The 13,070-nt window shown below is 41.2% G+C and overlaps 1 protein-coding gene across 2 annotated transcripts in view; it reads right to left on the reverse strand.

Annotated features, from left to right (window-relative positions):
* PHLPP1 (PH domain and leucine rich repeat protein phosphatase 1) overlaps positions 1 to 13,070 on the reverse strand; it is a 190,022-nt gene that overhangs the window by 84,549 nt on the left and 92,403 nt on the right. For both annotated transcript variants that reach the window (XM_040353600.1, XM_040353599.1), the window contains one exon: positions 3,996 to 4,162. In XM_040353600.1, the coding sequence (XP_040209534.1) occupies positions 3,996 to 4,162 (167 nt within the window). The remainder of the gene's footprint in view (positions 1 to 3,995; positions 4,163 to 13,070) is intronic.

Raw genomic sequence — 13,070 nt, forward strand, 5'->3', positions numbered from 1 at the left:
AACAGTAAAATGATCAGGAATAGAAAATGTTTTCTAGAAAGCCCACCCCTGGGCAAAACCAAAAATGCAGGTGGTGACATGGACACTAATGATCAACCAAAATTAAAATTCCTGTGCCAAAACTGAAAAATCCGAGTGCACTTGGTCAAAATTGCCTTCAAGTTTATGTAAATTTGGGGGGCTTTTGAACATGATTTATTTTGAGGGGGGGGGGGGGGGCGACAACGTGAATTTGCATTGAAGTCAACGGGACACAGCATGCCATTATTGGCACCCTTTTTTTTTTCTATTGGCAAAAGGCTGATAACGCTATGCTTGGCCAATAAATCGGTGCAACCCTAGTGGCCACCTGAAGAACAGTACCTCCTGTGCACAGAAGGAGAGGGAGTCTTGAGACCAGAAGGTCAGATGACAATGGATTTAGTTGAACAAATGGGCCATTTTAGGTGCAGACATTCTGGAAAGGAACATCAAACAAAAATATTTGTCTGTCGTTGAAGATTTTCCCTCACCAACATACTAATTTATTTATTTTATTTATTTTCTGTAAAAGGCAAATCAGAGCATTCCAAACTTAACTTTATAAAATGTATGCATAAATAAGCTGCTAATTTTTGGTTCAGTAATGTTTTACTACGTGTGACTACGCAGCTAAATGCAATTTTCTGAAGTGACTGTTGGAATTTAAACAGTGTCCAAAAGGAAGTGAATAAAAAGACAGCAGATGAGAGTCTGCCTAATGTGAATGTGTAGCCAGCTCATTTGCTGTTGCCTAACAACTATAAGGACAAGTGTAGAGAAGGGGATAAGATGGAAGGCGGTGCCTGGAAGCCACATGAGTACAATGAAATGGCAAATGAATGGAAGGCTAAATAGGAATGAAAGGATCTTTGTTACTCCGAGATAGATGAAGGAAGCAGTCTTTTAAAGAACAAGTTTATTCCAAACTGCCCTTGATTTACTTCACTAAATCTCAACTGCTAGCTGATTAATACAAAGGCCTAGTGATGTTCACAGCACAAGAGGAAAAGTTGAGAATATCACCTAGAAAAATATCATAATTTCTTTGCAACAGGTATTTTTCCGGGAACACTAGACTTCCCGTTACTGCAACCATCTCCAAAAGGTGATACTTTTGCAGTCACTAACAGATAAGATTGTGTGTTAATGTGCTGCGCTTAAAATTTATACAAAATATCAAAGCATTGCAAGTGAAAAGACACAATCCTCCACCTTTCCCTAGATCAGCGTTTCTCAACCTTTTTTCAGTCAAGGTACCCTTTAAAATTTGCATTCTAAAAAACGTTAAAAACAAAACTAATGGTTTTAAAAAAGTTTTCCATAATGCAGCAACATCCACACAGGTAGGACACCCAACATTAAGAGGGGATTTATTCTTCCAAAGGAAATACACTTTTTCACACTGGTACATGTAGCATTCCAGTGTATTCTCTTCTCCCTCAGTTGCTTTCCATCACTCGGGTAATGCGAATCCAGCGCTGATGGAGGGGGACAGGGGAGGATGCTGCACAGGCAACCAATGTACTCTGATAAACCTGAGGCATGCTGCTTGAAGGGTTATCCTGGGACTGGCTTACAATTTTTATGTTTGCCTGTGTGGAATCCTGCTGTAGGTGGCAGACTACACACTACAATTACATGTTTAACTTCTTAATTTGTCTTTACCCAAACCTCCAAAAAAAAAAAAAAAAACATGCTTCTTTCTCAAAGTCAAGTAGAAGTGAAGTTTCCTCAAAGCTTAAACTGTATATTCTGTAATCTGAATTGAACTCCAAGGATTTATGTACACAATTAAAAATGTATTGCAAGCCTGTTCTAAGACTTGCATCCCTTCCAAAGGACCACCAACAGCGCATGGGTATATGACAGACTTATTTCCGCCATCTGCAATATTCTTAAGGTAAACTTGAAGGAAAACTTCATTCAGAATTTAATGAGAGAACAGAACATGGGACTTTTTATTTCACAAAAAAATGAAGTTGTGATTTCAGTTTGCAGACAGCTATTTTTAAGTTTTATCCTCCTAATCATAGCAGGCATTTACCCTGTAGACAGGAAGGATTTCTCAACTTAAAACATAAATTACAGGTAGTTTGCTGCATGGAAACTCTTCAGTAATGCATTTGGTTTAACGAACTGGTAGTTTGGCATCTGACATTGCTCATATAAAGGAATGTCACGGATGTAAATAAGGAGGTCTAACTTAGTTTACATATGTGCCCAACTCCAGGACTCTGAAGGTCACAGACACCCTGAAAGTAGCATTTTCCATATGTTAAGAATGGCAGCATGCCATAATATCTTCAAGTACAATTGCTTCTTTAAAGTGAATCTTCCCCTGAAAACAAAACTTCCCACTTCTAGAGGTTACCTAGAGTGCTCCCCCTGTGCAGACTGGGATGTTTACATCACATATTACAGGAGACATAGCCTTTTATTCATAGAGATGGGGTGGGCCTATGAGTGCATCATTGGGAGGCCCTGAAGCTCTACCCAAAAGCAGGAGCAGCCTCCCGATGAGGTTGCAGGAGAAAATGGCAGTGCAGTACCAGCAAAGAAGTGGATCTCCTCAGCAGGACAACACTGGATGGAAAGAGCTTAGATACAGCAATCCAATTTTTTTTTTACAGTAAACATCCAAAGAAGGCCACACACTCATATTAGCTTACAGCAGCTGGCCAAGCCCCGTTTGCCGCACCAGCCAATGAAAATGGTGGAAAACCAAGCATAGGACAAAGACCATTGAAGGAAAGGGGAGGATTCCTCTCTGATTGAACAATCTCCCTTAGATCAACCAATTAGGGCAGGGGTCTCAAACTGGCTCTTGGGTCACATGCGGCCCACAGCAACGCGTCTTGTGTTTAAATAGTGTGTTTCCATGGTGCGGTCTTGGCTGCACGTACAATGACCTTGATACTGAGAAACCAGAACACGCTTAACTGACAGCCAGCCAGGCTACACAATGAAAATGCATGACACTGATCCAAGGAATTAGGATTCAGGGTCACCCAAGAAATCAGAAGAGGACAGCTCTGCCTCTTATCCTCTGTTCAGATCTGCTCTGACTGCCACCCGTGCCATAATGCTGCTTGTGCTTAAAGTGGATGTAAACTCAATTCATGAAATTTGAGCTGGGCACATACATCTGTAGTGTTTTATCGCTCTCCAAAGGCCCAAGTCCCATGGTTTTCTCCTCCTCTGTTCTGTTATCTGCATGATAACTTCACAGCACAGTTTGGCAAGGCTCTGAAGAGGTGGGGGTGTGCCTTTCCTCTAATCAGCTGTCTCACAGTGTATGGAAAGACCCCCCCTCCCCTGCTGGAACAGGAAGAGAAAATTCTAACAAGACGTGCACTTTCTAAACAGTATATAAAGCTGAAGACTGCATGTAAAACTCATGTAGGGAGATTGGTTTCATCCCTATGCATCATCTGACATTGTTCACTTCACAGGGTATACTCACGTATACCCTGTGAAGTGAACAATGTCAGATGATGCATAGGGATGAAGTGTTTATATCCACTTTAAGACCAACATATTACAGGAGGAATTTGATATAAAGGAGAGGCTCGTGATTATTGTAAATATACGATGTAGCCCTTGTACTGAAAAGTTTACAGACCCCTGATATAGAGCAAGGGCAAACATTGGTATGAATTTTTAGTATTAACTTTAATTGCGCTACAATACCAAGTTAAACAGGTACATAGGGTTGCGGCTGAACCCTGAAATCACTACTTCTGGTGCCGACAAAAGTGGAGCTGCTTAATGATGCATGTATACGTGTGAACACAATAATTTGTAGTCAAAAACACAATAATTTGTAGTCAAAACATGAAAAACAGCACAAAGTGGCAAGTATGTATTTTTTAGAACATTGATGCACGTGGAGGGCTCACTGAAAATAAAATGGGCAAAACTTAGGAAGAACAAAAAAAAAAACCAAAAAAAAACACATTGCTTTTTTTTTTTACCTTTGAAGGTCATCAAGAGTTCCCTCATCAACAGAGTAAGGAATAAGCCGGAGAACATTTTGCTTCAAGTTCAGATGGGTAAGATCTTGGCTGTAAAACAGGTTTTCAGGAAGGTGCTCCAAATTACAACAGGACAGGTCCACAGAACTGATCCTTTGGGAAACAATCTGGGGGGGTGACACATGAAACTATCCTTAGCAACAAGCACACAAGACAATATTATATTTAAGCGTGTTCAAAACCCTCCATATTTTTTTATTTTTTTTTTAAACAAGTTTGTGACTACATAGAATGTGAAAGTGTGAAACAAAACTGAGGTCAATTGACTGAGATATTGGCACCTAAATATATATTCTATTTTTAATACATTTGTAATTGAAAAATGAATGTCAACAAAAAAAAGGTTTTAAATATGTTTAGTTCTAAAACAGGCAAACATGGTAAAATAGTTTAGAATTATCTCATACACTAGTTTACATGATGTAGGTTAAGTGAATCTGTACTTTGCTTATTAGCCCCATTTACACTATGATACATACATGTTTTTGTACCTTCGGGGGCCAGTTCACACCAGACGCAGTTCCGTTCAGTTCCATGTGCTTTTTTTCTGCACAAAATGCATGCAGAGTGTTTTCCATGTATTCCAATGGCTTTAGTTGGCTCTAGTGGACACCATGCAGTCATTTTCTGGTCAGTTTCTGCACCGGATACGGACTGCATGGTGCCAACTAGAGCCATTGGAATACATGGAAAACACTGTGCATGCATTTTTAGTGCTGAAAAAATGCACACAAAACTGTACGGAACTGCGTCTGGTGTGAACTGGCCCTTACAGTCAAATTGTATTCTTGGGGTGGGGGGGGGGGACACAACCCAAACTGAGGCCCAGCTCCTAGAGAATATAAGCCCTCCCACCTGTTCAGTTGTAGCAAGCAGTCCAAATAAAAAAGCATATGAGGAGCAATGTCCCCTCAATGGACTACAAGAAAATTAAGATAGGGGATAACAAAGATCCTTTTTTCTCTCCATCGTTCTTGGAGGAATCCAGCTTTATGGTAAAAAGCCATCAGGGGACAGCCAAAAACAATCTAAACAGAGGGATGGGCACACCAAAACCAAATGAGAATAACCCCATAACAAAGGGAAAAGCCACTTGTAGAACTTTTTTGCCGAAACAAACATCCACAAAGACAGTAATATTGACCTTCTAAATCATGAAGAATGTGAACAAGTAGACCAAGCTACAGACTGACTGATCTGAGACAGAAGCGCAATGACAAAATCCAAGTACTTTACTACCAATTTGGTGGAGTGTGCTTTAATGAGAGGAAAGCACCTTATTTCTCAACTTATAGGCATGCACAACCACCTGTTGGATCCACTTAGAAATGGTGGATGTGGAAGCAGGAGAATCTCCACTAGAATCTTCTGAAATTAGAGGAAAAAAATCCAGGTAATGAAAGGGGGGGGGCACAATGTGGGGCCCACCTGCTTGAGATTGTGGCCACCTCACCTCATAGCTTTAAAACATTTGTTGTTTAGCAGGAAAAGGTTACTGTCCCTTTAAATATGTTAATGCTATTTCCAGGAAGATCCAATGGGAATGTGATGAATTTTCTGGAAGTTGGGATTGTCTATATAAAAGAGCTGTGTCCCTGAACCAAGTCTGCTGCTGAATGGATGGATCCGCAGGAAGCGGGGCAGCTTCCAGGAGCTGGGGAGTTTGCACAATTTAATGCCTCGTCTAATTAGTATATAAATGTATCTCCCCTGTTTAAACTGTCCACTCTGTTCCTTTAGCTCATGCGTCTTCAGTTGCTGCTCTCTCAGGGTTTTATCCCTTTTAACCAATTTTCGAAGTACAATTTAGCCCCATTGGTAATGGTGGAATACAGAGCAATTGATCAGTCCTGGAACCTGCAAGTGCTGTGGTGTTTGCCAAGACTAGGGCTTCTGAAGTGTGCATGAAAGACGTGTCCTGTGAATTTGTACCCCTTAGGTTATCATTTAAGCTGGTCAGTGTACGTAAGGCTATGGACAGGAGTAGATAAATACCCAGGTCCTTTCATTATTGGCTTCAGGCCCTTTTCATCTATTCTGGCAGGTGGTATTGTTATGACGAGTCGTTTTGAAATAAATTGTCCATTCACCCCTTGCTCAGGTGGAGCATGAAAAATGTGGGTTTGTGGCTTAATTTTATTTTGTCCCTAAAACAAGTCACACTGAAGCAGAGTACAGTTAACCCTGTGAATACAGCCTATGGATGAGGCTGTTTTTTTCTATGCAAATCAATGCTGTTGGAATGCATCCTGTAAATATAGGCAGGAAGGTGCACTTTGCGCAGGAGCGCACCCAGTGGTCAAGTGCTTTAAGAAGTGCTTTATGGAAGGTTGTTTCACAAATTTTCCCATTGCCGCCAACGCCCCCCCCCCCCCCCTTTGTGAGAAGGAGGTACGTTGGTGAGTAATTTTGAAATCGATTAAGTCTTTTCTTCAGGTGGTTGGGGACAAGGTGTGATAAGAGATAGCTGAGGGTTTTTAGGTACCCGCCTTTTAGGAACTTGTGTTTCCCCATGGGGGGAGGTGCCCAAGCGGGAACTCAATGCCTTCTGTTTTATTAATTACCATTTTTTTCTGAAAGGGAGTTTAATAGTTGCTGTGGCCTCTTGCTCAGTATCTTGTGTGTCGTTTGTGGATGTAATTGTCAAAAATTAGGTCATTTGGGAAGGGAGCTCTGATAGCTAATGGCGATAAAAAAAAAAAAAAAAAAAAAAAGGAGCTTTTTGGCTCTTGCCACTCTCCCCATCAGCTTTCAACTCCCTGGGTTTTTCACTGCAAGGGCTGCCATTTCTTGAACAGGCACCTCCCAATGGAATGTTTTCTTGTCATGTTCATACCACTTTCCACTTTCTCCGCTTTCCTACATTGGGTGATTTTCTTTCAGTCCGGGGTGGACAGTGTGTTACATTATTGATATAAATTTTTCAATTGTGGGATCATCCGGCTCTACATTTTGTGAAATTTCCCAGAATTTTGGGGTCCCGTTGGCAGAGGTAGCGTCTGTCTACCTCATCATTACACATGTCAAATGGAGTTGCTTAAGGCAAAGCTTGCAAAATAAAATGTTGGTTGTCCCGTTTATTACAGGAGGAAGAAAGTTCTTTTACAGGAGAGGTACCTTATTTGCTGGTGTATAAGGCAACCGGGCGTATAAGACGCCCCTCTAATTTTACAGTTTAAGATTTTTTTTCCTGTACTCACCGTATAAGACAACCCCCCTTCCGAGGCTTCCGACGCTTCATATTTCTTCCTTCTGAAGCCATATTCTTCTTCATTCTTGCTGGAGCCAATCACGGCAAGTGATGTATTCCATTAATGAATACAAAGCCTGCTTGGATTGGCAGAGGCTGTAATATCAGCCCATGCCTCTCTGACTTTCAAAGCCAATCTGAGCAGGCTACTGTATGTAGCCTGCTCAGATTGGCAGAGGATGTTACTCCAATCCAAGCAGGCTCTGTATTTATTTGAATACATCGCTCACCGGGATTGGCTAAGTGGTATATACTGTATGTAGCCGAAGCTTTTAACTGTAAAAGGTAGTCATACACCAGCAAATACAGTAGTTGCTTCTAGGAGTATTCGCTTTGGCATGCAGGACCATGTCAGTGGGGTCGCAATTTTTCGCAGAGTTTGCATCTTTCTATATCTGGCCTTAAGTCACGGTTTGCACATATTGGGCTGACCAATTCCCTCAAAAGAAGATTTGTTGGCCTGGGTAAAGTTTCTGGATACTTAAATTGGGCAGTCCTTTTTTCAGACAGGATTTGTTTTCACTCTGGATTTTCGCCAATTTACTGATGCTGCTGGTTCCGATGGCTTTGATGCAATTTGAGAAACGCATTGGTGTTGTGCAACATGGTCAGATGCTTTGGTAAGCAAGAAAGCCACAAAGAATATAGTCCTGTGGGTATTGTTCCAGATTTTGGTAGCTGTGGAGCTTTGGAAGTTTATTTTGCATTTTGGTGGCGATGGACAAAAAAAAGTAATTTTTGCTGTGAATTGCCTTTCATCCAGTTTTTGGTTTGGAATTAAAGTGTTTAGACAGATTGTTTTCTATGTTTTATAAAAAATAAACAATTTTTGGCTGAAAGTGAAATGCACTCTGGGAATATTGAATACTATAGCTGACTCATCTTGGTTTCAGATAGACTATTTTCACCCGTTGCTTCTAGAGGCAGATGAGGAGGGTATCCCTTTGCCTGGAGCACCTGTGGTGGCCATTGGGTCACCATAACGTCATTCAAGGGAGCTCTGCGCATGCGCCGGCATCTCCTTATAATCCCAGGCGGCGTGTCTGCTCCATGCGGATGCTGCTGCTCTGGAAATCTGGGGAGACCAAGCCAGTGCTTTTTTTGCATGCGATGCCCACTACGGTAAGCTTAAAATTTGCCATCCTATATGGAAACATTCTTTTGTTCCCCTTCTTGTTTAATAGATCATTATAGATTTATGCATATGGAGGAATTTTTTCCTCCAGATTAATTCCACCAACACATCAATTTTTGCTTTTGGCCTCATATTTATGCTGGCCTTTTATGGATTTCCTTTTTTTTATATTTAAAATCATTCATTCATCGATATCTATGGGGTTCTCCTTGGGCCAATTGCAGTGACTTTTCCCTGGGGATCATTGAGAGGGCCGTGTCATGCCTTGAGGGGTCTTTCCACCTCATCAGTGAATGTGCGATAGGAAGTTTTCTTCCTCTTCATCCAAATCCTGTTCAAACCTTTTAAAATGATACATTTTGTGACCCATACTGGTATGTATGTTCTGAGGATGACGCAGCTCTGTGTTCATTTTTGAAACTATATATTTTGTTCTCTTTCAGAGTATACCTATACCATCTTCTCGATTCCCCTGAAGGGATGCATGCTCAATTTCCCGAAACACGTTGGGCTTAGAAATGCATTTTTCAACTTAAATCTATGTAGCTCTTTATGAGCATGGTAAAATTTACTCATATGCTGGATTGTACAATATGGTGATGTGTTGACATCATTAAAATGTTCTTAATCTTTGTATACTAATAAACTCTATGCTTTTACGATACATAGTGTACAATTAGTTCGCCCATAAAGTCCCACTGCACATGCAGCAAAGATTGAGCAGTCAGGTAGTGAAGACGCAGACAGGCATCTCCTTTTTCTTTCATTTAAAGTGTGACTTGTGTCAGACAGCAGGAGACCTATTTCTTTGGAAATTCTTTGTGGTCTTAGTGCAGCTATTTTGCAGTTTGTTCCTCTGCATATTAAGCTTTTCTTTTTAGGTCCGCTGTGCAGGTATCCTATATGATCATGTGGCTGTGGAGCAATCCAGCTGTTCACATTCTGTAAATGGATCCCTGTGGTAGAGGTTCGTGAGTTACTTTGCGGGCTCACGAAAATAAATCAGTGTGCCCAGTAATGGTGGTTTGACAGTTTCTGGGAGTCAGGCCTACAGTGGTAGGGCATTTATTTTCACATGTAGCACCTTGGGCGAAGAACGTATTTGAATTTATTTTTCGTAATTGCCTCAGACACAAGGGTCTAAGCGTTTTTAAAGTTCTCCTCCAATTCCTTTGGAATAAGGCGCAGCTTCAGGAGGCAGCTCGGAGGGGTTTGGAGGAATCGGCCATTAACGAAATGGGGAGATGGAAGTCAAAATGTTTTAAATTTTATATGAAACCTAATCTTAAATTTTTCAGACTGGCATTGCACTGTATGGATTCAGGGACACTCTTATACTGAACGCGTAAAAAAGTGGCTCAACATATTTAATCATTGAATGTTTCCTTGCATCCGTAATCTTTTACGTTATTTTGGAAAGGTGTGGGAGACCTCCAGTGGTACCAGTTATATTTTAATTTATCCAGGTTATTTCAGGTTGGGCACCTACCTTTTACATTAGTCATTAATCTAGGTAATCATTGAGGTAATATTAGGGTTGATAGATTTGTCATTCATGATGAATAGGATCGCCACCATTTTACAATGACTTTCCCAGGTACGACTATTGTGTTCTCAGAAATGATTGCGCATTTTTTTATTGGCTGTCCTCACCTCAGAGGAGGGTTATGAAAAGATGGGGAAATTAATTAATAGGGCTATGTAAAAATAAATGCCCATTGTCATATAGACACGTAGATCTGGAGGGTGGAATCCCAGGGCGTTACAGGCAAGATGGGGTGCACCTCGCAGATGTAGGTGTCGACATATTCAATCTTGGCCTGCAGTGTGAAATTGTATTGGCCGCGGTTGTTGGGGTGGACTGGGCTTGAGGCAATTCCAGCTTGTGGTGTGATTTGTGTTAGAATGTTGGCGACTTGCTGCTCGAGTTCTGATAACTGGGCAGATTAATAATGGTGTTCATTAAGTGAGTATGAAATTTATCATCATCACTATAAAAGGAAAATGTTATTTTTTTATTAAACCAATATATGTGCCGCGGCCAAATTTTACCAAACTTGATTCTTTGTCTATTTCTTGGGTCGTATCTGGGGAATGGTTTTGTTCAGGAGAGTGAGGCCTACAATCTCATAGGTCTGCCTAAAATAGGTGGCGGAAAAGTAGATCCTGACACCCCTCACCACATGCATGCAATGGAGAGAAATCTACTCGGATTTAACTCTTGTTTGACACGAGAGTTAACAATATTCTCATTAAAAAAGGTAAAAAGCAACACTCTTAACTTTCAAGCTAAAGCGAAGGCCACCAAAGCAACGACAAACCAAGAAATGTCCAGAATGGTCTCAAAACAATGCTAGATTTAAATCCCACAGATGGAGTGAGGGGGCAAACAGGGGGAGCAACATGTGAAGTAAGAACAAAGTAGGAGTTAGAATTATTGGCAAGAGGACACTGAAAAAGGACTAGATAGGGTGGATACCTGGCCCTTCGATGGTGACCAGAACCAAACCTTGTTCTACTCATAACTGAAAAAAGGGAAGAACACAGCCTATGAAAAAGGTACATAGGAAAATCCCCAGAGATGCAAACCAGTGAAAATAGGTTTTCAACCTCTTACCAAATCCTGCAGGAAGTAGATTTTAGGCGTCCAACATTGCTGGAAAATGCCTCTGTCTCCCAGGACCTGAATTTTAACAGCCAAGCTCTCAAAGCCAAAGTTCGAGAAGCATGGTGGATCGCCGATCCAGAAGCAGGGTGGATCGGCGATAACAGATCTTGCCATTCTGATAGAGGCCAAAGAGCACTGGCAAAATGCTGAGCAGAGTGTCTGAGAGTGCAACCAAAATGGAGGTATAAAAATTACCGGAATGCCATCCCTTTAAATTCTTTGGAGTAGACGAGGTAAAAAGGTTTCAGTAAAGGGGAAGGGCATAAATCTGGGCATACCGATTCAACATCTGCCATTGTGTCCTTCATCCGAGACAAATCTGTCTAGCTTCTTGTTGAATTAAGACACTACCAGATGAGCATACAGCTTCTCCCAACAGATACCCATGTTCCAGAGAACCTCCTAATGGAGAGACCATCCCCTGGGTTCACATCTTTGCTGGGAAAATCTGTCAGTCACCACCCCCTGGAATGTCAAATGCAAAGATTAAAAAGAATATAAAATAAAACGCTGCCCAGGACAGGGTAGATTTTACCTTCTTCGTCATTGTAGCAACACTCCTGGTAACCTACCTAAGGACTGATGTAGGCCACCACTATGGCACTGTCTAACTGAACCTGGACCAGATGGTCAATCAGAAAGAGGGTCTATTGAAGCAATGGGCAGACTCACAAGTTCAGGATACAGATTTGTCTAGAAACCAACAACCCTAAAACAGACACAGTTCAGAACTCTGCCAAAAAACCCTGCCATCTGGCGCCCATCGTGACAAGCTTACATTATAAGATAATAAAAAACTTCTGATAATGCCAGGGACAGAAGCAACCACAAGATAACCATTTGTCCCACAGAAAAACCCAAAGAGATTAAATGGGTGTCAAACCTGACTCTGCAGTTTCATCAACTTCCCCAAAGGGAAGATCTTGGCTTGAAAAAGGTATCTAGAAGGCCCCTTACTCCAAGAAAGATGATTGAATCAGAGATAACTTTTTCAAAATTTTAAATTCAGCATACGTCTGAAGTCCTCCAAAATCGGTATCCTGACTGACACATTGCAGCTTAAAGCCAGATAACTTTGCTTTCACAGTAGCGGATGCTCCAAATATTAAATTACTAAAATGCCCCTGAGACAAAGATTACCTCAAACTGGTGTGAGGTTCTTTCTGAATACTCTCAGGGACAAGGCAAAGCCGCATGGAAGGGCTACAATCTGATTGTGGTAGGTGCCAACAGAAAAGCGAAGAAATCACAGATGACCTAGAAAGAAGGAAATGTGTCAATTTGAACCCTTTCAATGAATGCCAAGGTTGGCCATACACTAGTATAAGTTTGCACGAAAATTCTCAGTACATTTGATGACTTGATGAACTTTGTTCAAAATGTACTTCAGAATTTTGTCTGCTCTTAATATTTGACTTTGGAACACAAACTTTACCAAACGAAAACATACACTGTTAGAAATTTGAGATCATTTTTCCATCCTGCCCCTTTATATTTTATCATCACTGCAGTCAAAACCAAACCATCGGCTATGTCCCTTTGTCAAATCTCCACGAAAGCCAGTGGTCATTTCCCCACTGATGTAGCTGTGGGGGAGATCATTTTTGCAGAGGCCAATTTAATCGCAGGCTTTGATCTACTGGTTTACCAAGGAATTTTAAAACATCCTGAGCCTCAGGGGTGAAAGACTAATTGTGGGACCAGGTGTCAACCTGAATCATTTATCCTCATCTTCATGTTGTTTGTGTGAGCTCTTACCACCCATTGCAAGTACAGCGATTTCATCCAGTGAAGAACAGAAGAGCTGAAAAGACAGGCTCCCACAAAAGGCAGTAGTAACAAAGTCCTCATACTATAGCTCTGCCAGCACTTCAAGCGTTTCTAAAGTAAATTTTTTGTAAAAAGCAAACATGTCATATCTCTCTGGACCTGCAATTGTTTTGCATAGAGAAGACCGGATCC

Source organism: Rana temporaria, chromosome 5 (genome assembly GCF_905171775.1).
Source record: "Rana temporaria chromosome 5, aRanTem1.1, whole genome shotgun sequence".
In the NCBI taxonomy this organism is placed as follows: domain Eukaryota; kingdom Metazoa; phylum Chordata; class Amphibia; order Anura; family Ranidae; genus Rana; species Rana temporaria.